The sequence below is a fragment of the Malaclemys terrapin genome, chromosome 9 (assembly GCF_027887155.1).
Source record: "Malaclemys terrapin pileata isolate rMalTer1 chromosome 9, rMalTer1.hap1, whole genome shotgun sequence".
Taxonomy (NCBI): Eukaryota; Metazoa; Chordata; order Testudines; family Emydidae; genus Malaclemys; species Malaclemys terrapin.
This window is the reverse complement of record NC_071513.1, coordinates 90,064,428-90,091,784: the sequence shown is the minus strand read 5'-3', so window position 1 is coordinate 90,091,784 and position 27,357 is coordinate 90,064,428. Positions and strand designations below refer to the sequence as shown.

Sequence of the window (27,357 nt, the reverse complement as noted above, 5' to 3'; positions counted from 1 at the left end):
ACATCTGGTGTCTATGATGCTAGAAAAGATTATTGTACCTGTAGCACAGCATTACTTTCAAGGGAGCTATGAATCCCATAGGAAGGCTGTCTGCTATCTCTAGATCATTCTTCAACAAACTGGTGTCTTTTTCCTCCCCCAGATTGAACTATTTCCAACTTCCATCAGAATCAGGGCTGCCTCAGCCTCAAAAGGGATGCCCAGTAAGAGGCAGGCACACTAAATCTCTCAAATATTGAGTGGTTTGGGGGTTCACAAGCTTGAGTATGTACTATTTCACCACAAGATTAATAAGATTTTGCTCAAGATTACACACATTCTAATATTTCATAAATGCACAATGTTAAAACTGGGTTCACTTTGCCTTTATATTTTCTCCATCCTTTCTATCAGACACAAAATCTTAAAGTGAAAAAAAAAAAACAGGCTGCTAATACTCTAGTACTTTCCTCAGATTAACCTGGATGAAGATATAAAATGAATGATAGTCTTAAACCCAAAATTTGAAGGATGATAAATGTGTAGTTGTTCACCCTCCCTTTGCCCACAAGGGACTATTTGCCCTAACTTTTGCAGCATGAATCACAGCTGAATGAGGTTTATTCTTAATAAAGGCAGCCTTTTCTAAATCTTTGAAAAGGACAAAATCATCACATACCAGCACTTAGAACCAATCTAAGGCCTTGTCTACATGGTAAAGTTTCACTGGTTTAACTAAAAGTGATAGATTACTTACCCTGGTGCAAATATCTGTGTGCACACTCTTATTTATGTACAGAGATGGCTTATTCTGATTTAGCTTTCTCTTAAAGAAATAAGAGGTTTGCACAAGTGTGACTAATCCAACATTTTAAGTTAAACTATTGAAACTCTCTTATAACTAAGGCCTAACACTATGGGAGAAATCAAGTTAGATAGGCCAAGTACAGGACTCCGAGCCAGGAGCTCCCGAGTTCTGGTCTTGGTTCTGACAGATTTGTTTCTGAACTATAGGCAAGTTACAGGCGCTCTCTCTCTCAGATTCCACATTTGAGAAATTTGGACGATACTGATCTAACTCTCAAGAACATTGTGAAGATCAGTTAACATTTTTAAAACGCTTTGAAGTTTAGAAAAGCTATATAAACTTCATATTACTAACATGACTAGTTTCTTCAAATGTATGAGAATGCAATATCATAGGCAAATCAGTAATACAAATGTTAACACAATTGTACAGGGACTAATTAGCTATTGTAAGAGAACAGAAAGGGCATAAATCATTCACTGCAAGACATAACTGACCTGACCATTTTTTGCCTTACACTTACCTACAGAAAATGTGGATTTGACTATATTTTATCACTGATATGGCATTTAATGTCCCTACCCTTTGCAATTTTTGTTGTTAGTGATCACCTACTAAAATGTTTTGGCAGCAAGTGTTAAAACAGAGAGCTTAAACTTCCTCTTTCCTGCAAGCTATGATCCGTCAAGACTAAAATAATTTATAGGCTCTTTAAAGCCAGATTTTGTCACGTCTCACTACATTCAATGTGAGAAATTAGTTCCTCTGTGGGACATGGAACTACCCACTCTCTGCATAAATGCATGTGCTCCAGAGGCTTAAAAAGGAGCAACTATTTTTATTCAATGGTGTTGCAACATCAACCAAACCAGTTTTTCTACCACCAAACAGGAACAGAGAACTGTGGCACAGGTTTCAAAAATACAAAAAGAGAATGGGCAGATGCTATTAAATATCTCTAAGGAGATTTAATGCCTATAATGCTTGAGATAGAGGTTTCATTCTAGGAACCTGTACTAAGCTTTCTCTAGGTGCCAAGGAAATACAACGTGCTGTCCTCTCCACCACATTCACACACAGTCTTTCCTTTAAACTCTAAAGGGAACAATAAAAATGTTCATTCACGAAAGGGCATAATGACTTATTGCACCACAACATAAATAGGTCACCCATCCGCTCGTATACACCCAAGGTCTAGAGTGAGAGACTAATAGAGCATTAACAGTGAGTAAATTTTTCTGAAAAAAATTATGCTCGCTCTGACATAACCTACAGATTTCAGTTGTGTGCTCCCAACACTAAGAATCATGGCAGATTATTCAATTAAGTGCTATTAAATAAGTAGAGGAAATCTCATAAGAGCACATATGAACAAAGCCATGAAGGGAGAAAAAAAACAACAAAAAAAAGGAGATGGATTTTACAGGGAATAAGCAGCAAGTATCCTTTCAGGAGTAACGTCAACATTTGCTGTTTTGTATGCATTCAAAGAAAGTTGGAAGTAATGAATTGTATAACAGTATGCATTCATAAACCCTTTAGAAATTTTGAATTCGTCATTTAGCAACTAAGGTAGGTCTAGCTTCCTGTGTAAAAAAAATAGAAGTTACAATGCATCAAGCTTTTTATTTTACAAGAGCTAAAAAAATTAGACCTAGTAACAAACAACAAAAGGAAAAAAATCGCATAAGTGTGTGTGACTCCAATAAAACTGTTTACTCAACAGGTAGTTTTAACCCATAGTTTCACTGCTTATTAAACACCATATTGCCTGTATTCTATTCCCAACAAGCATGAATAATTTAGTCTAACATAATTGAAAGTAAAAGCGTGTGCATTATAAGCTGTCAGTTTACATACTAGTATAAATAAGCTGTATTGAAGGTTTTTTTAAAAAGCTTTGGGAAAGGAATTTTTGTGCAATAAACTAAATTACAAGTTTCTAGGAAAACTAACATGACTAAGGATTCTCTTTGGCAGGCAGGCAGGCAAACAATGTATACTGAAGAGCTATACTTAGTACACATTGATGAGATTTTCAAAAGCAATCAGCATTGGACGAACTTTGCTCCCAGTGAAGTCAGTGGTCAGGCCAATGCTGAACGCTTTTGAAAAATCCCACCTTATATGTACTAAAGTACATAACATATGAAACTAAAAGATTTCAACCTAACCACAGCACCATTAATAAGCCCAATTTTTCACCCTTCTCTAACTTAGGATAGGGATAAAGACCGTTGGCAGAAAATACCAATATTACAATTCAGATGGAGTACAAAAATTAAGTTCTAAGTAAATTCCTTATATGCAGACGTTAAACTATTCGCTTTGCACATTTTTGGGTGGGGGAAGGGGGAGAAGGGGAAGGTTTTTCAGGCCCTCTCTTCAAAATGGAAATATCATCTATCTAGTTTGTACATACAGCTGTAGATATTTGTGCACAGAGTCCGTTTCTCTTTAAAAAAAGAAGAGAAAATTATTTGTAGTCAGAGTCACTAGTATCCGTCCCTAGCATGGAAGCAGCACTCATAACAAAGTTTCCACATCAGTATAATGGTAGAGGTATATTACTGCTCTACAAGTCTGCTCCTCAGAAAGATTTGTGCGCTGAACTGTTACTACTGTTCCTTCATTCTACAGCACCACTCTTCTCCCCTGAAGAAATAAGGTTTTGAGTCAAAGGGTCTGATAGACAGCTCACAGAAAACAATGGGGCGGGGGGGGGGGGGGTGTCTCTTCTTTGACTTCAACAGGATTTGAATGTTACATTGACATTGTGGATAAAATGCTTAAGACCATTTCCATAGTTTAAGACTAGGGTCAGAGGAAGGGAGGGTGGGTAGGTTCTGCAATATTTGATCCTAGTGTTGGCTATGAATTTAAGGTTATTATGTTTTTTGTTTGGAACCAATTATTTAGTATAGAATCCAGATGCCACCATAATGGATGTTTTTTAAATAAATATTTTCATTAAGAAAATAAGTTTACAGAGGAAAGGGATGACTGGTTGTCTTCTGAACTCAGTTACACCTTCTTAATTTATGTAGGAGGAGAAGGATGGAGATCTAAATTTCCACAAGACATAACTACTTGATGTCACTTTACCTTCTTCATCAATCCATTTCATAGTGAAGAGCTGTTCATTGTCAAAGAAGCACAGGTCTCGAACCTTATTACACAGTCCTTCAAACGAGATGGAAGGTTCAAAATAGGTTATCATGATGTCCCTGAATGAGAAATAAGTTTAACAAAATTATTCAAACTCAGAAATTACAATGTTGTATGCAGGACTACAGAGATGTTCATTTCCTGAACTCTATTGCTTTTTGTTTGCCAATGCCAAAGAAGTCTCCCAAAAAAGTTGATCATACTAAAGTGCTTCCTTGTACTCTTATCTGTTTTAATCCGTGTGTAACATGAATACACCAGTGCTAGGGAAATAATTTGGCCTTTGTAAGCCATTAAAACAGAATTAATAAGCACTCCGGTTTATTTTCTGCAATTTAGAACCTGGGCGTCAAAATGATTTTTATTACTTGTTTGAAAACTGAAAGAATAATGATCTACTTTTGAAAGATTAAGATGTATCGCGCCATGCTATATCATTCAAACATGCATGCTACATCATTAAAACACCAATGACTTAACAGAACAAGACAGACTTTAGCTATACATGCAAGTAATCAGTACCAACAGAAGCTGGATTGAGAAGAGGGAAATGCTACAATTTATAGCTAGGAAGAGAAAAAACAAAAAACAAAACCACTCTGTTAAGGTTAGGTAAGCAGTACATTAAGAAGCTTGTTTGTTTCATGAATGCGTATTATAGTGAAATAAAATCTATAAATTCTTTCTGCAACAAATGTGTAACAAGTTATGAAATGTTCATATAGTCTGTAGATGTACATGGCAATTGACAAGACAGAAGAAATCATCGCCCCTACTTTTTGAGCTACTACTGACAGACGAAACAAGACATTAACCGTTCCAGTAATAACTGGGCAGGAGGCCAGCAAATGAAGGATTCATGAAGTAAGTGGGTTCTAAGAAGGTATCTGAAATGGGTAACCTATCAGATAGGTGGGAAACCAGCTCCAACTATTGGAAGCAGCTTGGGGGGGAAAAAAAGCATAAAGCAGTGAAGCAAAGAACAGGAACACAGATGGAGGAACAAAAAAAAGTGTGTTTCAGGAGAAAGGGGAGTAGCAGGAAAAATATGTAAGAAAAAATTACATGAGCCATTGATAGTGAAGAGCTGGGGTAGGAAACAGTGGTGGTATTGTAACAAAGCTCTACCTGCAATCCCAGAGAAGCCAAGTATTTTTATTAAAATGACCAGCAACTAATAGCACTGCAACCACAAACAAATTGTGGAAGTAAGTGGGTGGTTTCTATATATTAATGATCTAACATGAAATTTTTAAGCCATCACCCTCTGCTACCCTTTTTCTGCCTTGTTTAGACCTTAAACTCTTCATGACAGGAACAATCTATGGTACTTAGCACAACGTGGCCCAAGTCTGAGGACTTGTCTACCCAGAAAAGTTATACTGGTACAAAGTAGGGTGTACATTTAAACCACTGAAGTTATGCCAGTATAACTGCTTGAGTAGACACACTTACTCTGGTATAAAACAGTGTGCCTTTTCTGGTTTAAATTATGTCCTTTCAGAAGCAGTTTAAGTTATTCTGGAATAAGACTGGCTTTTTTTCAGTTTAAGTCTATACTGGTATAATCAGCCAGACGGTTCAGAGTGCAGCTCCAGTAAATATTTTCAAACCTTGACTCCAGCCTGATGCAGTGTGGCGTAAACCAGCGCTTCTCAACCAGAAAGCCGCAGCCCTCTTGGGGTCCATGAGCCAGTTTCAGGGGTCCGTGGGGCAGAAGCCCAGAGCCCCGCTGCCCCACAGCTGAAGCCTAGAGTCCCACCACAGGGCAGAAGCCCTTGGCCCCCTTTTCCTCCAGCCCAGCAACTGAAACCCGGAGGCCACCCCAACCCCAGTGGGCCCAGGAGTTTTTAATAGCATGTTGGGGTGGGGGACGGAGAGGCTCAAAAAGAAAAAAGTTGAGAACCCCTGGTGTAAACAATATAAAATACAGCTTTAATAAAAATTATGTGACAATTTTCATGAGTACTGTGCAATTTATTTCCTTGGTAATTATGACAAATTAACAGTTCCACACTGTATATGGAGAGCAGCAGAGCCCTTTGTAGGCTGGCAGACCACAGATATGGGCTGCTGACAGAATGTAAACAACCACTCCTTTCTGACATAATCAATGAGGGCAAAAAAGTCAGTGGGTAATCACATCTGATTTGCATGTGTGGTTAATTTCTATGCACAGTACAGTAACTCCTCAACGTAGTTATGTTCCTGAAAAATGCGACTAAGTGAAATGATGTTAAGCGAATCCAATTTCCCCATAAGAAGTAATGTAAATGGGGGGCGGCGCGCGGCAGGAGTGTGGTTTTTTTGCCAGACAAATGGCATATACATTTTAAACAATTTTAAATAAGCAATTTAATACTACGCTGGGGAGGGAGGAGTAGTGTGCACATGCTGTGTGTTTACAGACATACTGTACATACAGTACACTACTATAGTTGGGAGGTGCCCCTGCCTTACCCTACACAGGCACAGCCCAGTGGCACTGGAGATGAGGCAGGCAAGGAGGCCGAAGGTGCTGTAGGCTAGGAGAAGCACATTGTGCAGCAGTGGCAGCTTCCCCTACTCTGCAAGCACCAGGGGCGGGGGGGGGGGGGTGAAGGGGAGAGAGAGAGGGCCTCAATCTTCAGCCTGCCCACTCCCCCCCTTCCCCCAAGCCCCCATCCTTGACCTGCCTCTTCCCCCCCCCTCCACCCCCTCTGCATCCTCGCTCCTCCCCTCCCTTCTAAAGGCCGCAAGCCAGCTGCCACCTGCAGGCGGCAGGGGAGGGAGGGGGAGCCTGCACACCAAGTCCTCGCTCCTTCCCCCTGCCTGGGGCAATCAGCTGGCTTACAGTGTTTAGGGGGCAGGAGGGAGGAGCGAGGACACAGCACACAGGCTCCTCCCTTCCTCCCCCTGCCTCCTGCCCAGGGCAATCAGCTGGCTTGTGACATTGGGGAGGCAGGAGGAGCCTGTGCGCCGAGTCCTCGCTCCTCCCCCCTCAACACCACAAGCCAGCTGATAGCCGCGGGCAGACGGCAAGGGAAGGCACTGATCTGCAGGGTCTGCCGGCGGGCAGGAGGCGCTGGGCGTAGGGAGGCTGCCAGCTGTGGAGAAAGCAGGCAGCCAAACAATGCAAGAGTTAAGCATTGCACAACTTTAATGAGCATGTTCCCTAATTGAACAACGAAACAATGTTAACTGGGACGACTTAAAGCGAGGAGTTCCTGTACTCAATTTTCCAACATGAGTCAAAAAAATAAATGCACTATTTTTTTCACAAGAGGAAACTGATTAGGAGGAGTGGGGAAGTTAGTGGCACTGTTGTTCATCAGGATGAAGCAGCAGCGCAGAGCATCCCTAACAAGCCAGAACAATACTATGAAGAACAGTAATGTGGCGGGAGTGACATACCGCTGTGTTGATCAGACAACCAAGAGAAAGATGGGGGGAGGGGTAAACCCATGAGTAAATGTTAGAAAAAAGGTTAAATGGGTGGCACTATCTGCACAAAAGTACAGTTTCTCAGAGCTATCAGCAGAGATCATGGCTTGAAGATTGGGCTAATTTTTATATTTCAAGCTATGGGGACAGCAAACGAAAACAAATGAAGTCTCTGTGCTCATGTATCTTTTTCCTCAAAGTCTCAGTCACAAAGCCACAGAAAGTATTGACAGTGAGGCAGAGAAAGATAAATAGATAGCATGTCAAGTGCAAGGGCAGTCACAACATATTGAACCAACGTGCAAAATAATCCATACTGTGTACAAACTGGTGAAACAAAATTGTCCCTCCTGAAATTCTGAAACAAATTGATCTGCAGAAGTTAAACAGACTAATTATGGGGCAAATTCTCTACTCAAATGTCACCTGCACTAGCGTACAGCAGCACATTGTGGAGAAAATGAAGAAAAAAATATTTAAAAATATCTTGTAAGTGCAAAATCGCAGTAATGATTGATGAGTCAACTACTTAGAGCCAGGCTTCCACTCTTAGCCTCTACATATAGTTTGCAACAGAGGAGATGGAGCAGCCTGGGAACAAGTTTTGTTGACCTCATTGAACTTCCAGCCACTGATGCCACGATCATTGTCAGAATCTTGCTACAAAAATTGGATGCAATGGAATTCACAGAGGCTTACCTAAAGGAGCACTTGGTGGCTCTTGCTTGTGATGGAGCTGCAGTCATGCTAGGTCAGAAAAGCAGAGTGGCTACTCTGATACAGCTGCGTTTTCCCAAATTGTCTTGCACTGCTCTGCCCACCGATTGGAACTCTCTGTTCACATTGCCATGCAGGATATTCATGGAGTCAACCACTTTTAAGTGTTTATGGACAAACTGTACTCTGTACCATGCCTTCCCTAAAAGGGCAAAGGAACTTCCAAGAACGTGCAGCAACTTTGCATGTAGAAGTCTTGAAAATTGGGCCTGTTCTGGAAACATGATGGGTTGCATCAAGTAGCCATGGACTGAAAGCAGTTTGGAAGAATTAGTCTCTTTCTTCACTTAGAGCAGTCAGCAGAAGCACAAAGTAAAAGGGGGTGGGGGGAAGACATGCTCAGCAGACTCCAGAAACACCTGACATCTACATAATTTGTACTCAACCTGGGCATATTTTCTGACACTCTACAAGAGTTAGTAGAACTGTCACTTGAGCTACAGTCCATGGAAATCAACATCTAAACTGCAAAAGACAAAATTTGGAGGCAGATTCGTGTTTTTGAGCAGAGAGTGCAAGCACCAGGGGAGCAAGAGAGGCTTGAGTGAAAAGCTGAAGCTGTGATGGAATTTCAAGGCATCACATCAATCAGCCAATCCCAATTCTACAGAAGTTTGCAGCATAGGCTCAGACAAAACGGATGAGCAACTTGCTGCTGATGTCAAATTTCTATATCCTAGGAACTAGCCGCAGGATGCTGACATACTCCATGGAGAAGGTGAAGTCCAGGCTCTCTGCTATAGGTTGCAACTGGATGAGAGAGCGGTATGTGTGGGTTCAGAGAGTAAAAGTACAGTAACCAGAAGGCAATGCCAGCTCCTGTAAAATCTCTTGTAAAGTTCATCAATAGCTATCGATAACATCAAGTGAATGGGGTTTCTCGCACATGAGCATAATCATGATTCCTTTGTGGTCATCTCTGAAAGTGCAGACCATATCAACACTACTTTTCATTAGCTTGGTAGGACTGTCTCTCACAATGTTCAATGCTGAGCCATATTGGAGATCCTGGGTCAGAAAAGGAAGACACACTGCAACTGATCTCAGGATCAAGGTCGGAGAAGAAAAAAAGTATGAAGACAACTTGACACAGCTGTGGAGCCTCCTCCAGTAGCTTTTTGTTTATCTGGTAAGTTTGGGGGCGGGGGGGGGAGAGAAGAGGGGAAGCTCTGGTAAATACTCTTGAGAATTTAAGCCCTGGGTATAACCATAATAGTTTATACTAGTATAACTGGAAATACCTCATATAGACATCTCTTATATAGACAAGCCCTTAGCTGGAGCCTGTAAGCCTTTCTATAATGCAAATAGTAAAACTGAAGCTTCACAGTAAACACCCTGTGGAAATGAATGGGACACTCAGTGGTATTGCCTGTATTTACCTTCAGACTTTGTAACACAGCGCTGTTCTGCCATACAGGAGTGGCAGCTTTTGCCACAATTAAGATTGAGAGTCAACTATGTTTCAGAAGACAACTATTCTAAGCCTCTGAAATCCGTATGTCAGCTTGCATTGTCCTGACATTTGGGGTGGCTCATGGCAGTGTGGGGTAGGATTATTGGTCCAAATTTAAACAAGGGATTCCTAAGACACAACACCCCCCCTCCCTTAGAAGTCAGCCATTTGCAAAATCACCTGGTTTTGTTTTTGCACACAACTGGGACTCAAACTATTAGGCTCTAATTATCTTCAAACTGATCTTAGTCACTCAGGATTTCTCTGTGCACAGCACCCACTAAACATTTTCATTATTATCACCAAATAATATTTAAAGGGTTACATTTAGAAATTCAGGTCATGACCTAAACTGATGAACCAAATGAAATGAAACGAGCATATGCAGCAACACTAAGTTCTATGAAAACCAGAGGATTTGCAGACAGTCTTATCACAGAAGCTGGGGCTCAAGGTGACATGCTGTGGTCACTGAACCTCAACCACCATCCATCCATGTACTGCCCCTTTGAGTCCTATTCTAGGCATTTTTCAGAGAAAGGGTGTTCTCAGCTTTCCTGTCTGCATTCTTCTGGGATTCCTTTTGGAAGTTTGGCCCCAAGACCAAGTTTTCTGGTTTAAGTACAATATTTTAAGGAACTCTAAAATCCCCAAGCAGACAGATTTTATTTTAGAAGCCCTATCAAGGAAATTGATTAAAGTAACATAATCCTGGTCCTTAAACACTTCCCTGAACAATGCAACTGAGTGTGACCAAAGGAAAGCAAGTTGCTGGGTCATTTGGTTGAGGGGTTCCTGATGCACAGCCCTCCTAACATGAGCTGCTTATAATATTCACATTTTTTTTCGCTTTTTTGGTGCAGAGGCTGTGGTAGGGGTCAGAGCAGTGAGAGGGAAGTGTGTGTGAGGTGGTGTTGGATCACTGCAGGCCAGGGACTCCAATCCTATGCCCCTTAGGGCTGTGCTCTGGCACTGCTACTGAGGGGCCAGCACGCCCCTAAACAATGACTCTACATGCAACGGATCATTCAGACACTTTCAAAACCCAGCTTGATTAGCAGAGCTTTGGGTTTCCAAAAACATAGATTTTCCTATGATTCCATGATGAATGAGGGACTGCTCTCAAAAGGGATCTTTGCTTTCTGGGAGCTCAAAAGTCAAGAACTAGAAACGGGAAAAGTTGTGCAACTTCCCATTCAAGGACACATTGGGGGGAGCGGGCAAGGGAAGTGGCACATCTGTGGCACTGCAACTCTCATTCACAAATACCCTACATCTGTCACAGCTTCTCCCTCAACTGTCCACCAGACCAAGGGAGGCAGTTCAAAGGGGTCCCCTTCCTTAAGCTGCTACCCAATGAGATGAAAGAATCCAGAACTCCCCCACTTCTGTAGGCAGGATAAGGATGGTGGAAAGGGACACCAGGCTTCCCCTTCCCGCCAGTGCTGCTGCTTCCATGAAGAAAGGGGAGGTAACAGCAGGAGAGTGCAAGGAGAAGAGGAAGGGGGTCAAACAGTGCAGTGGAGGATGCTGAGGGCTTCTGTCTGCCCTCCAAATCTCTCATATCCATGCTCCCTATACCTGTCCACCACTTCAAAAAGCATACCCACTGACTCCATCCTAGTCCCAGCATCCTCTCTGCAGCTCCTCAAACTGTGGGTCTCATGTCAACGCCTGCCTCTGTATAGGGAGGTGAGCTGAGGAGAGAGAACTCAGCTGGCCTAGTCAAGCAGAGACTAGACAGGAGAAGATGCAGGGGCAGTTAAGGGATTAACATGCAACCAATGCATTCTGGGGTCATCATAGTCATTGCCAAGGAGCCAAACACAGTAGAGGGTGAGATGCTATTGGGATATTGACAAATTATTTATTAAAAAACACACACACACACGGAAATTAACCCCCAAAAACTTCATTAATGCCAAGTTATAGTTGCCCAATGCTGCCTGGTGCCCTCCCAGAATGGGAGTGTCTTAAACCTGTAGAAACCAATGAACAAAGCAATGTTGTCCCAGCATGCCAATACCACATTGTAAGGGAGAGTGCTATTGAGAACAGAACACTGTCCTACATTGCTCTATTCCCAGAGTCTATCACCTTCACTTTGATAAGACAAAACTCTGGTTTAGGTCAGACATAGCAAACAGGAGTTTCTAAACTCTAAAAGTCAAATACCGAGTTTACTCCACATGAACCACCCCAGACTTTCTAAACATTTCCCTCAACGTCCTGAGGATCACTTGCAAGACATTGGGTACACCTACCCCATGCGAAGTCCCAGAGACCATGTAATGCCACCACATTGCTGACACTCTCCATGACAAGACAATTGCTATGAACCACTACTAACAACTACAGAACTCACTGCTAAAGTGAGGCATAGTTGAGCCCTAAAGTAACAGGTGCACTTCTCCTCACAGTGACAAATCTTCCAACCTGCTCTAACTAATCCTGCCACCATTTATGATAGTTACACCCAAGAGTGAATGCAGCAAGAGTGCAAAGCAAATAAATGCTGCAATTTTAATCTGGAATGTAATGTAAACAATGACACCTTGTCACAGTGCTTCATGTCTACTTATTATAGCACCAACCTCACTGAACCACTTCCAAAGCTATTGCCAGCTCCAAAGGGCAGAGTTAAAGTTGTGTTGCAGGGGTCGCATATGCTTCAACTCTGCCTTTGCTGGTTTTCAGAACTTTACATTTGAGCAGCTCTCTGCATTCTGGAAGGGCAAGAGGCACCACTGAGCACTTTGTTAGTTGTGTTAACAAAGTTTGATGGCATTTAATTGACTTACAGTTGAAAAGTTTGTTGCAGACATGAAGACTATGAAACCTATTGTTTCATTTTTTAAAATGAAAGATTAAATTCTGTAGAAATGAAGGGGGAACTAAGAAGTGATAGCTTTGCATACCAACATTTGACTCACTTCAACCCCAAAACAGACTAGAAGCTAAAGGGAATTCCAGCATTCAGAGGAGCAGAGGAGTTCAGCTGCAGCATTTTGGATAGACAAGAGAAGAGGCAAGAAGTGGAAAGACCACAGAAAAAGTTGACTAAGGATTTGAGTTGTGGAGATAGCAAAGAGAGGGTAGGTTTTGATATTAAAGCAGTGACAAGATTCTCCGAGCAACTGGATGTTTGTGAGTGAGAAGCAAAGAGAAGAGACTCTGAACCTGAGATATTAGAGCCATCAATAGCAACAGGAAAAGCAGGAAATGGAAAGGGATTATTTAGAAGAAAGATGAGACACTCCATTTGAAAGAGTGCATTAGGCAGCTCAAAATTAGAGGTTAAGAAACCAAAAAACTCAGACTATCGTAACCGCAGTTTACATTAAACAGAGAAAATTATTCTGACAAGATGTCCACAAATTTAAAACATACTGAACATTTTGATGATTAACTCCTTCAGCTATCTTGTTCAACAAGGTAAATGTTGATGCTGTATTTTGAAAAAATAATCTAACTCCTCACTTAACGTTGTAGTTATGTTCCTGAAAAATGCGTCTTTAAGCAAAACGATGTTAAGCAAATCCAATTTCCCAATAAGAATTAATGTAAATGAGGGGTTAGGTTCCAAGGAATTTTTTTTCACCAGACAAAACACTATATAGATATATATAGACACACACAGCATAAGTTTTAAACAAACAATTTAATACTGGTACACAGTGATGATGATTGTGAAGCTTGGTTGAGGTGGAGTAGTCAGAGGGTGGGATATTTCCAGGGAATGCCTTACTGCTAAATGATGAACTAGCAATTGGCTGAGCCCTCAAAGGTTAACTCTCACACTCCACTGTACAAGGCAGCAGGAAAGGAGGGAGGGCAGACAGAAACAGACACACACCATGTTCGTATGTGTGAGGGAGAGAGAGGCTCATTTCCCCTTTAAATATGAAGAGTGGGGTCAGAAGTACACTGCCTTGTTAATTAGATCAGCAAGCTGAGACCAGACCACAGCTGCAGCTGCCTGGAAGCTCCCTCTGTCATGTGTCCCGCCTGCTCTATGGAAGATGGGGTAAGCAGGGTGCAGGAGCAGGGGGAGGGGGACACCCTGACATTAGCCCTCCTCTTCCTCCCTCCCCCCCCCCCCCAGCAAGCAGGAGTCTCGGGGAGCAGCTCCAAGGCAGAGGGCAGGAGCAGCACATGGCAGTGGGGGGAGGGACAGTTGCAACTGCTAGCCTGCTGGGCAGCTGCTGCACAGGGAACTTAGGGGAGCGGAGAGCTAATAGGGGGGCTGTCAGTCCACCCTGGTTCCAACCACCCACCAGCTAGCTCCACCAGACTGCTCTTCCTGCAAATAGCGGACAAAGCAGGCAGCTGCCAAACGATGTTAGAAGGGAGCTTTGCACAACTTTAAACGAGCATGTTCCCTAATTGATCAGCAACGAAACAACTTTAACCGGGATGACTTTAAAAGATAGTCTACAGTAACTCCTCACTTAAAGGCAGGACTTATAGGCTAGGTGCTTTAGAACTGGGCACATTTCCTACAGAATGATGGTGCTATTGAGCATGAAACCTGTAAATAAAGACCTGATTAAAGCAGGTTGAATTAGAATCTCTTTAAAGACCTGAAAAATCAAAAAAGAATCCTACAAAAAGTTGAGACATGGTAAAACTGATGGTGTACAAAAGAACAGCACAAGTATGTAGGGACAAAATCAGAAAGGCAAAGCCACAAAATGAGTGACACGAAAGGCAATCAGCAGAGGTTCTTTAAATACACTAGGAGCAAGAGAAAGACAAAGGAAAGGTCCTTAAGTTAGTGGTGAACGAAAGCTAATTACTGATGATATCAAGAAAGCTGAGGTGCTTAATGCCTATTTTGCGTCAGTCTTCACTAAAAGGTTAATGATGACCAGATACTCAACACCACTAATACTCACAAATGGAGGTGATGCATGGGGGGGGGGGGGGGGGGGAAGGAATGCAGGATCAAATGCCCCCCCAGCAGCCATCCCGGAAGGGGCAGGGCCAGGCCACAGACTCTTCCAGCCGCCTGGGACAGCACCTGGCTGCAGCTGTAGCAGGCTGCCTCCCGCCCAGGCTCAGCTTCTGAGGACAGTGGCCGAGCCAGCCAGAGCCCTCCCCCTCTCCTTCTTGGCACACACAACCCCTGTCCCTGAAAGCCGAGCGAGCCCAGGCAGGAAACAGGCTGCTGCGGACACCCCTCCCCAGGCAGCTGGCTATGCTGTACAGAGCGGTGACCAGGAACAGCTCCATCCTGCCTGGGCTTGGTTGCCAAGGAGAGAAACTGAATACAGGTGGTGGGGAGGGGGAAGCCAGTGCAGCAGGAGGACAGAGGCCCTCCTTACTCCCCAGCAGGTAATGTAGGGCCGGGAGGGGGTAGGGAGAGCACAATGCCCCAGGCTGGGGGCAGGGCAGGGAGGAGATACGTGGGGTAGTCGCATGTCCTCCCCTTTAACTTATGCCCCCCCACTATGGGACGGCACCAATCGCATATGCCAACAAGGGGGAAGGAATGCAAGCCAAAATAGGGAAAGAACAGGTTAAAGAATATTTAGATATGCCGAATCTGATGAAATTCATCCTAAGGCAGTGTTTCTCAAATACTGCTATTGTGGCCACATGCAGCCACCAGGGGCTTTTCTTGCGGCCACAGCCCCCTGGACTGTTGCGGGGGAGCAAAGCAGCAGCCCCTTCGCCTCTCTAGTGCTCCTAGATCAGTGGTTCTCAAACTTTTGTACTGGTGACTCTTTCACATAGCAAGCCTCAGAGTGCAACCCCCCCTTATAAATTAAATATATTAAAAAGTGTTTTTAATATATTTAACACCATTATAAATGCTGGAAGCAAAGCGGGGTTTGGGGTGGAGGCTGACAGCTCACAACCCCCCATGTAATAATCTCACAACCCCCTGAGAAGTCCCAACCCCCAGTTTGAGAACCCCTGTCCTAGATGCGCCACCAGCAGGGGTCCCCCTCCCTAGACACCTAGGACACAACATTGGAGAAGCAGGCGTCCCGGTGAGTTCCCCCAACTTCCCAAGAGCGGTTTGAACTTCAGTCCTGAGGTTGCAGGGGGGCAGGCTCTGGCCGTGGGGCTTCGGGCTCCAGCCCTGAGCTCCTGGCTGCGCAGCTTTGGGCTCCATCGTCTGGCCACAGGGCTTCAGGCTGCAGCCCCCTGCTGCCTGCCTCGGCCATCCTCCCCCCATCCAGGGCTTAATTTGTCCCCAGGCTTGCCGAGTAAAGGCTTGCTGAGTAAGTCTGCTGTGAAAAGTGATACTTGCATCATATCACTTTTCACAACAGGCTTATTAGCTAGCAATAAATAAGTTACAATGATTTGGACATGTATATGTCCATATTTATTTTTTTTCTAAAGCTAATTAAGTATTTTAGGGAAAAGTGAAAGCGGTCACCATCAAGAGTTGGTGGCCACACTCTGAGGCCACCAAAAAATTTGTCCTGAGTGTACTTAAGGAACTAGCTGAAGCAATCTCTGAGCCAGTAACAATTATCTTTGAGAATGGGAGAGGTCCCAGAAGACTGGAGACGGGTAAACATAGTATCTAGCTTTAAAAAGGGGGACAAGGAACACCCTGGGAATTATAGACCAGTTAGCCTAACTTCAATACCTGAAAAGATACGGAGCAAATTATTAAACAATCAATTGGTAAGCACCTGAAGGATAACCAGGTTATAAGGAGTAGTCAGCATGGATTTGTCAAGGACAAATCATGCCAAACCAATTTAATTTCATTCTTTGATAGGATTACTGACCTAGTGGATAGAAGGAAGCAGTAGACATGATATACCTTGATTTTAGTAAGTCTTTTGACATAGTTCTGCATGACATTCTTATAAGCAAACAAGGGAAATGTGATCTAGATGAAATTACTATAAGGCAGGGGTTCTCAAACTGGGAGTTAGGACCCCTCAGGGGGTCATGAGGTTATTGTATGGGGGGTCATGAGCTGTCAGCCTCCACCCCAACCCCACTTTGCCTCCAGCATTTATAATGGTGTTAAATATAATAAATTAAACACACTTTTTAAAAGGGGGGGCGCACTCTGAGGCTTGCTATGTGAAAGGGGTCACCAGTACAACAGTTTGAGAACCACTGCTATATGGTGAGTGCACCAACAGTTGAAAGACCATACTCAAAGAGTAGTTATCAATGGTTTGCTGTCAAATTTGGAGGGCGTATGTAGTGGAGTCGCACAGGAGTCAATCCTGGGTCCAGTAATATTCAATACTTTCATTAATGTCTTGTATAATGGAATAGAGAATATGCTTATAAAATCTACTGATGAGACTGAGTTGGGAGGGATTGCAAGCACTTTAGAGTACAGGTTTAAAATTCAAAGTGACCTTGACAAACTGGAGAATTGCTCTGAATTGAACAAAATAAAATTCAATAAAGACAAGTGCAAAGTAGTTAAGAAGGAAAAATCAAATGCACAACTACAAAACTGTGTAGGCAGTAGCACTGCTGAAAAGGATCTGGGGTTACAGTGGACCACAAACGGAACATGAGTGATCAATGTAATGCAGTTGAAAAAAGGCTAATTTGAGTGTATTAATAGGAGTGTTGTATGTAAGATACGGGAGGTAATTGCCCCCCTCTACTCGGCAGTGGTGAGGCCTCAGACGGAATACTGTATCCAATTTTGGGTACCACAATTTAGGAAAAATGTGTACAAATTAATGATAAAAAGTTTAAAAAACTTGACCTATGAGGAAAGGTTAAAAAAACTGAGCATGTTTAGTCTTGAGAAAAGACTGAGGCGGGACCTGATAATCCTAAACATATTGGAAGTGTGTTATTATAAAGAGGACCGTGATCAGTTGTTCCCCATGTCCACTCAAGATAGGACAAGAAAATAATGGACTTAATCTTCAACAAGGGAGATTTAGGTTGGCTGTTAGGAAAAACTTTCTAACTATAAAGTTAAGCTCTGGAATAGGCTTCCAAGGTAGATCGTGGAGTTCCCATCATTGAAAGCTTTAAAAAAAAAAAAAAAAAAAAAAGTTGAACACACACCTGTCAGGGATGGTCTAGGTCAGCGGTCTCCAACCTTTTTACGCCCAAGATCACTTTTTGAATTTAAGCGCAACACAGGATCTAACCTGCCCCTTCCCCAAAACCCTATGCCACTCACTCCATCCCTGCCTCTCTCTGTCGCTTGCTGTCCTCCACCCTCACTCACTCACTTTCACTGGGCTCGGATAGGGTATTTGGGAAGGGTTCGCCGTGTGGGAGGGGGTTCTGGGATGAACCTGGGACAGGGGGTTGGGGTACAGGAGGGGGTGAGGGATGCAAGCTCTGGGAGGGGGTTCAGGTACAGGAGGGGGCTCTGGGCTGGGGCAGAGTGTTGGGGTGCAGCAGGGGGTACAGGGTGCTGGCTCTGGAGGGGGGTCAGGGCTGGGGCTTAGAGTGCAGGAGTGGGCTTGGGGTAGAGGAAGGGGCTCCAGGAGGGTACTCAGGTGTGGCCTCCTACCAGGCAGCACTTACCTCCGGCGGCTCCAAGTTGGCAGCCCAGCGTGGCTGCTACTAAGGCAGCTCCCTGCCTACCCCAGCCCCACGCTGCTCCCAGAAAGGCCAATGCACCCCTGCCGCCCCAGGGAGGGGGGCATGTGGCTTCACATGCTGCCCCTCTCTGCAAGCACCGCCCACACAGCTCCCATTGGCTGGGAATTGGGAGTTGTGGCCAATGGGAGCTGCGGAGGCAGCGCTTGCAGGCAGGAGCAGCGTGCAGAGGGAGACCCCTGCCCCGGGTCTACCCTGTCTGCTTCAGGGAGCAGCGTGGGGCTGGGGCAGGCAAGGAGCAAGCCTGCCTTAGCGACAGCCCTGCTACACCACCAGAGATCACAATTGACTGGTTGGTGGTCAAGGTTTATTTGGTCCTGCCACTGCTTAGGTGGCTGGACATGACTTCTCAAGATCCATTTCAAGGCCTACATTTCTATTATTTGCTAACTCTTAATGGTGGTGCAAACACCTCTACTATAAAAACTCTATTTTTCAGAGTTTATTATTTTAATTTCAGTATTATCCATAAGCCCAAATCAAGGACTTATTTTACAAGAACCTGTACAAATAGAGTCAGAGAGATACCCTGGCCTGAATACCTTGCATTTAAAACAAATATTCAAAAGCTCTCTTTGTAAACATTTAAGATGAATAGGATCCTCCTTCAGTAAATAAGAGGCCTGCTCCACCCCGGAAGAAAAAACTTAAAGCAAAATTTCACATGAGTAGCCTCTCCAACAGAGTTAGTAAATCATGAGCTACAGCAAAATTGTGTTTATTACTATTGTTTTTCCTGGAGTTCAGTGCAGTAAAGACTCAAAACAGACTAATTTGTTATAGTATCTAAAAAGGCATGCTGTAGACTTTGTTGCGGCCCTCCCACTTTTCAATCGAGATCAAATGACTTTTCTTCATTATCCTTAAAGATCACTTTATATACATCCTTCGATTAAAAAAAAAAAATCAATGTTATCGGTTAAAGGTAATCAAACGGATACATTTATCCCATTGTTTATTATACCACTGGTCTCCCATAGAAGCCTAAGATTAACTACTATGCACAGTGGGGAGAGAGACTAAATTCTTCAGAATCTTACATCTAGATGCTTTGGAAAAAACTCCTCCACACATTTATCAGGCTCCCACGTCAAACATTTATGCTTTTGAGGAGGTCTAATTACATCACTCAAAGTCACACAATATTTGACTCCCAGAATGAGTGTGCTATTTCAATATTCTCATCCAGTACTAAATCAGAACTCTTTAGAGCATGATTTAAAGTGACCCTTATCATAATGGACACTGCAAGGTCTGGAGATCACCCACTCCTACACAGTAGGATTTAATTGCTAACCATGCCTGAAGACACAGTCATCCTCCTACCTAGATTAATTTTTACAGTGCAGTATTTACAGCATGGACAGATATTTATGAAGAGAGAGAGTAAAAGGTTTTCTCCTCTTAAGATATTCCTTCACAGAAGACCATAAGAAGTTTGGTCAAAACAATGGAGAAAAACTTTCTGCTCTACTAACTCCATACTAACTCGTGCTATAATTTGCCCAATACCACTAAAAATCTATAAGTCTATAATATATAACTAAACTATTGTTGTATGTAAAGTAAATAAGGTTTTTAAAATGTTTAAGAAGCTTCATTTAAAATTAAATTAAAATACAGAGCCCCCTGGACGGGTGACCAGGACCCGGGCAGTGAGAGTGCCACTGAAAATCAGCTCGCGTGCCGCCTTCGGCACGCGTGCCATAGGTTGCCTACCCCTGTATTAAACAGTTACTTCCCTTTCCTACTCAATGCTACTATATTAATGTAAAAAAGAAAAGGCAAGTTAACACACCACGAAGCTCATGATACAAATATTTTCTTGCTTATTCTTGGGACAAGACTACTTATGGTCTGTGGTCCTCCAATATCCCCAGTATTTAATGATGAATTAGTCTTGATACTAGAACAAGAATTCAGTTTATTTTACTATGCATTCACTTAGGAGATCTTCATGATCTATTATAAACGGACTACCAATTTTCCTGGGAATCTAACTTATCATTGGTATAAGTTATACAGTTGAGAGGGCCTGAAGTATCTTTACCCTGTCATCTAACTGTGCTCTAAGCCTAGTCTAAATTAGAGTTTATGCTGTTGAAAAATAGATAAAGAATTTTCTGACACTCCATCTACACCAATCATTAAAGGTAAGAACTACTCAGTACTTCCTAAGTACTTCATCTTAAACTGGATGGATAATGGTTCCTCCTCAGGACTTGCCTTTAACAATGATAGATCTACAGGATTCATCATTGCATACAATAGCATAATTACGGCATGACCTATTTCTAGCTGTTCTAAACCATTTCACTAATAATTTATTCATCTACTTCTACAGTATTGAGATCATATAGCTTTATTATTGTACAGCACTGATAACTGGTATCATACAATAGGTCAAGTACTAAAGTATGGGCCTATCAAAAGAAACTTCCAAACACAAAGTGATGAAAATGTACATGAGAGCTCACGTACTTATACTGATGGGTGCTGGCTCTTCTAATTTTTTGTATCTGAATTCCTTATGAATGTCACTGTGCAAGTACTAGTAAAAAATTTTTACTAGTAAATAAATAAGAATATGGCTAAGGTACCTAACGTAGCCACATAGTCCTATTAGCAACAGTTGTATCTCTTGCCACCTCCCACTCTTAGGAATTTATTTTATGCTCTAACTGCAATGACCACTCTAGTGAGTATGTGTTTGAGTAAAAGATCTGTTTTATCTTGAGTTACTGTCACTGCTGAAGAAAGCTATGCTGCCACACAAAGGTTCAGAGTTTCAGGTCCTCAGCTCCAAGGCCTGGAGTAGGAGTAGGTAATATCTTACACACGAACAACAGTTTCTTATTGGTGCAAAGTGAAAAGTCTGCCAGTGTGTAGGTTAGCCGAAAGTATTTTGGCTGCGGGGAAGGGGAAATCAAAAAATAGGGGATCCCATGATGAAAAAAACCCTGTCAGAATTTAAGACCTTAATACAAATCATGACTAAGGCATTCCAGTCAGATAGCTTGTTTATAACCAACTTCCTGTGTGAGTCGTTTTAGTTCCAGGTTTAGTAATGAACTACTGACTGCATTATCACCACTCAGGTAAAAAGTCAATAAACGAGACATTCAAAAAGGAAGAATTTAATTGTTAGTGATGCCAATTCAAATAATCACACCAATTGGCATAATTAATACAGACCTTGGTCAAGAGAAGCCCAGAAACAAACTCCTTTACACATTAGGTCAGGAATGAAATGGAATGACAACAAATGCAGAAAAGGTTTATGGGGCTCAGTCTACACATGACTTTTTAACTTTTCTTTAAAATTATGAAACTGCAGACATGCCTTAAATATTCACTATTATTGAATGGAAAGCACTACAAACTTAACAAAATTGCTGCTATACCTTCATCCAGCTGTCTGTCAAGAAATGTGATGGTCTCTCCATGTGTACCTCTATCTGAAATGAATTTTCACCTATGTTTTGTCTATTTGGATTGCGATTTCTTTGGGGCACATGTCTGTTCACTCTTTAGCACAATAGGGTCACAATCTCTGTTGGGACCTATACGTGCTACCTTAGTACATAAAGTAAACCATTCAAAGCTTTCTAAAAATACTGTAAGTAAATCAAGCAGAATGTGCTCATTTTGAACAGTTGTCAGCTGTTATAAAATGGATTAGAGTATTTGGGAGGGAAGAGGCAAAAGGGAAAGGTTATCACAGGTAAATTCATATTTATGAGTAATGCCACTGCAATGAGCACAGCTGAAGATCTGGAGCCAGAATGGGTTCATCTCTCCACTTCTCCCCTGACTGCCTCTTCCCACAAGCAGCTTCATGAAACCTGACACCACCACCCCCAAGATGTTCCCTGGAGCACAATCCCTGTTGGTTACAACTGTGTTCAAAAGAGTGCTTAAGAACCATTTCTCAAAAATGCTGCAGCTGGCAAGTTCTGGCGTTTTATGGATGATTAGAAGAAATTCTTAACTGCCAGCGCTGCAGCACAGTTTAACACTGTCTATAGACATACTGCATAAGCTAAGGGACATAAGTTTTGCATCGAAAACCACCCCGACCATTGTTACAAGCAACAGCATGGGCAGAATTCACACTCCCCTCCCTCCCAGCCAAGAACAACATTCCAAAAAATGAGACATTCACATTATTTCACCAACTCTTAGGAGGAAAAACATGAATCTTTTCAAATCACTGACTCAAAGCCAGCCAGCCCAAAAGTCCACATTATCTAGTTAGCATGAACACAGTTCTCTCCTAACTCCTGAACACAGTTTTCTCCTAACGTGGGTGCTCCCCACATAGCCCCATCTCCCTTAGATCCCCTTCAGTTTCACCAGATACTCCTTCCTGCGTCCTCTGATTTCCCATTCTAATGCAACTCTGGAATGCCACCATAATCACTGCAGGCAACCGTTGACACCCCAAATTTCCCTTAACGCTAAGCTTCTTCAGAGACTGCCGATACTGCCTTCTGTAGACTCGCCCCCTCCACACACCCTCTCCCCTGAGGCCTTGCTCCATTACCTGCCCATTCAGTGCCGGGAGCCGCCACCCCACGGCCCTACAAATGTCACCTACCGCTGCTACCCTTCAGCTCCCCCCCCCCACACCCCCTCTCAGGCTGCTTCTCCTCCCAGACACACACCCCCCCATCCACTCCAGTACGCTTCCGCCCAACAGCCCCAGCACCGCCCTCCCGCAATCAAGCCCCTACCCCCCAGACTCCACTCCCACCCGGGCACCCCCTCACCCCACCCGGGCGCACCCCCCAGCCACCGAGCCCCCCACCCCCTCACCTCACCCCACCCCACCCGGGCACCCCCCCCAGCCACCGAGCCCCCCACCCCCTCACCCCACCCCACCCGGGCACCCCCCCCAGCCACCGAGCCCCCCACCCCCTCACCCCACCCCACCCGGGCACCCCCCCCAGCCACCGAGCCCCCCTCACCCCACCCCACCCGGGCACCCCCCCCAGCCACCGAGCCCCCCTCACCCCACCCCACCCGGGCACCCCCCCAGCCACCGAGCCCCCCTCACCCCACCCCACCCGGGCACCCCCCCAGCCACCGAGCCCCCCACCCCCTCACCCCACCCCACCCGGGCACCCCCCCAGCCACCGAGCCCCCCACCCCCTCACCTCACCCCACCCGGGCACCCCCCAGCCACCGAGCCCCCCATCCCATCCCCTCACCTCACCCCACCCGGGCACCCCCCAGCCACCGAGCCCCCCATCCCATCCCCTCACCTCACCCCACCCGGGCACCCCCCAGCCACCGAGCCCCCCATCCCATCCCCTCACCTCACCCCACCCGGGCACCCCCCAGCCACCGAGCCCCCCACCCCCTCACCCCACCCCACCCGGGCACCCCCCAGCCACCGAGCCCCCCATCCCATCCCCTCACCTCACCCCACCCGGGCACCCCCCAGCCACCGAGCCCCCCATCCCATCCCCTCACCTCACCCCACCCGGGCACCCCCCAGCCACCGAGCCCCCCATCCCATCCCCTCACCTCACCCCACCCGGGCACCCCCCAGCCACCGAGCCCCCCACCCCCTCACCCCACCCCACCCGGGCACCCCCCAGCCACCGAGCCCCCCATCCCATCCCCTCACCTCACCCCACCCGGGCACCCCCCAGCCACCGAGCCCCCCACCCCCTCACCCCACCCCACCCGGGCACCCCCCAGCCACCGAGCCCCACCCGGGCACCCCCCAGCCACCGAGCTCCGTTCCGCCAGGCACCCCGCCCAGGCCGTGTCACTCACCCTTTGTAGTAGGCTTTCACCCGGACCTGGTGGGCGCTATCCCCGCCGAGGCTGCTCCCGCCCAGCGTCGGGTGGGACATGATGGTGGTGGTGCTGGTGCTGCCGCCGCTACTGTCCCGCTGAGTCGGCATCTCCCCGGCCCCCCAAGGCGCCAGAGGAGCAGTAAGGGGGGAAACGAGCGACTCCGGGAGCGGCCCCTGTAGTGGCACAAACAGCGCAGCGCACAGGCTTCAGGAAGCTCTTCCGTCCCGCCTCTGGCCAGCCGCTACGAGCGCCTCAGAGTCAGAGTCAGCCCCGCCCGGGACGGGCCGAACCAAGGGCCCATACCGGGAGGCTGGGGCAAACCACTTCTCAGAGCGAAAGGGAGGGAAGCAAGAGGAGGACAAACCAGTCCGGTGAGGGAAGGAGGCGGGATCAGCCTATACTCCACAGCAATGGGGGGAACAGGACACACCACTACTTCCGGAGAGAGCAGGAAGAGACCACCCACCCAATCCCCCTATCAATTGCCTCCTTAGTCTCCTCCAGTGCGCACCTGTTGAGGGGACTGTTCTACGCTCTTAGGACGGAAGGGGAGGAAACAAACGCGAATCTCCTTTGTCAGGCACCGAAGCGATTTATCCGAAGACCAACTGTGCAGAAAAAGACAGGAATTCCCACCACCTTCTCTCGCATCCTGTAAAGTGAAGGCGTGCAACAGCAGTGATGCCTCTGCTATCCGCAGTTGGTACAATCCACAGCTTATTGGGGGTATTACAGAGGAACGGGCAAAATCCATACGGAATTCTGGGGCTTGTAGTCACTACGCTTCAGAATCAGGGGGCATGCGCGGCGGCTGTTCCCTACCCTTGCCATAGTTGAGTGGTATGTGTAGGTGACGTGTGTAGAGGGTGTTAGGATTTTTTAGGGAAGGATCTACCTGGGGTGAAATAGCAGTGTCTGATATAGGCTTCTTAAGGTTGTAGTGCTCTTCACGTGGAGGAGTTAAGGATGGGGAGCTTGCTACCTTTGGTAGGTTGTGCCAGAACAACTGCTACTTCCTCTTCCTCACTCATGTGGTGTGTGAAGTCAAGGGGATCACTCTGTTGTTTAAAGTTAAGCACATGCTTGAATGCTTTGCTGGATTTGAGCCTAATCCAATTCTTATTTTAATGCAGTGTCGTTGTAGCCTTGTTGGTCCCAGAATACTACAGAGATGAAGTGAGTGAGGTAACATTTTTTTATTGGACCAACTTCTGTTGGTGAGAGAGTCAAGCTCTGTGTAAGCTTGAAAGCTCACTCTCTCACCAACAGAAATTGGTCCAATAAAAGATGTTACCTCACCAGACCTGTATCTCTCTATGTATTTTAATGGTAATATATCAGTTGTTTTGGGAGCAGAAGTGACACCTAGAGCAGCACTTGCTGAAACTCACTGCAAAAATCCTTTTTTAGCACACTGATATAATTTGCCAATGTTTTGAGGTCATGATTAATTAACGGGGGGGTTGAATTCAACAAATGATTGAAACCTGCATGTACTACACTGTTCATATCAGCATTCAGGTGCAACAAGATATAGTGTCAGCAATAATTTGCTAGGACAATGTACTCAAGTTTTCAAGGGAGATAAGTAATTTGGTGAGGAGTGTTCTGCAGTACTGTAGAATATTCAGGAAGCCTGGGTGATCTATTCTCATTCCTCCCAACTCCTCTCCCCCCCAATATGGGTGTAATTTTAAACTTGTTTCTGTAGGCAGCAAAACAAGTCATCAATAATTTACCAGAAGGCTACATAGAGCTATGGTAGCTCTTTGTCTAAATTATTTCTTTTAAGCAATCTTACAATTAGAGGTTTCTAGATCTGTTTTTCTTTCCTGACAATCAGCTACAGACCTTGTTCCTGCTGCCACTGCTTTTAGGTAGGCGGAGTGAAATATTATAGGATAATTTAACAGTTTGTGACAAGCCCGTCAGTGCACTTGTTAATCACCTCCAAGGGAGAAAAAAAAGGGGAATCCACACATTCAGCTATGGACCTAACCTAATTTAGAACTTCCATTCACCATCATTCAACAAATAAATAAGGCCTGGTCTACACTTAAAAATTAGGTCAACATTGCTACATTGGTCAAGGGTGTGAAAAATCCATGCCTTGACTGATGTAGCTATGCTGACCTAACTGCCAGTGTAGACACAACTATGTCGTCTTCTGTCAATGTAGCTACTATCGTTCAGAGAGGTGGTGTTCCCACACCAATGGGAAAAACCCGTTCGCTCGGTGGAGGCTGCATCTACACTATGGGGTAATGCCAGCATAACTACAGCAATTTAGCTATGCTGGTATAGCCTCTGTAGTATAGCCATTCCCAACAATTTGCATTTACTACACCTCAAATAATATAGGGTAACAATACCTGTAATTAAGGGCTAGTCTACACTGGCAATGCTAAAGTGGTGCTGCAGCAGCGCTTTAATGTGCCTTGTGTGGTAACGGCGCAGCGCTGGGAGAGAGCTCTCCCAGCACTCTAAAAAAACCACCTCAACGTGGGGTGTAGATCCCAGCACTGGGAGCCATTATTTACACTGTCGCTTTACCGCGCTGCAACTTGCTGTGCTCAGGGAAGTGTTTTTTCACATCCCTGAGTGAGAAAGTTGCAGTGCTCTTAATTGCCAGTGTAGACAAGTTCTTAGTCAAACACATGCTTCGTCTACTGCTTCTTCAAGCTCCCAGTATGTTGTTTTCTAGTTCTTTCTCTATTGTTAATTTACAACCTTATCTGTGAGGGGAATCATGTGACTGCAGCCAATTAGCTTTGATAAGAAAACAGTTGTTTCCTGGGGAATGATTACAAATCTAGTTGCTAAATACCTGGAACAAGATTTTAACCCTTGGCTTGCCAGGCACCAGACAAAATCAGCCTGCCATGCTTCTGTAATGCAAAATCTTAAATTATGCCATGCTGTCATTGTATCACTGACAGACCAACCAACCTGATGACCCATATTGTATGACCATAACAATTTAACAGAAGGCATTACAATTGTAATCAAGTCAATTTATTTGTATGTAAATTTCAAGATGTACTAGACCAGGGGTTCTCACAATACATTTTTTGGTGGTCTCAGAGTACAGCCACCGACTCTTGCTGGTGGCCGTTCTGACAATTTTTCCTAAAATACTTAACTTTAGGAAAAACAAATAAATATGCATATATACATGTCCAAATCATTGTAATTTATTTATGCCAAGGCTTTTTGGCAGACTCAATAATTAAAAATAATATATAGTTGTCTCTATTCTTTACTGGCCCTAAACAGAATAGAAACACAAATAAGGTGTTTTGCACATTCTTGTCTCTTTTGTTGTTTATTTTGCTTTTTGTTTGCTTTTTTAAAAGACTTGCTAACTAGT

At 44.6% G+C, this 27,357-nt stretch overlaps 1 protein-coding gene across 2 annotated transcripts in view; it reads right to left on the bottom strand.

Moving 5' to 3' along the window:
- PRKCI (protein kinase C iota) overlaps positions 1–24,387 on the bottom strand; it is a 56,352-nt gene extending 31,965 nt beyond the window's left edge. Inside the window, exons 1-2 of one of the 2 annotated variants that reach the window (XM_054039674.1) lie at positions 23,964–24,387; positions 3,893–4,014 (exon numbers count right to left, since the gene is read on the bottom strand). In XM_054039674.1, the coding sequence (XP_053895649.1) occupies positions 3,893–4,014; positions 23,964–24,094 (253 nt within the window). In that variant the 5' untranslated portion in view covers positions 24,095–24,387. The remainder of the gene's footprint in view (positions 1–3,892; positions 4,015–23,963) is intronic. The other variant, XM_054039675.1, reaches the window with a different exon arrangement.
- Positions 24,388–27,357: the final 2,970 nt, after the last annotated feature.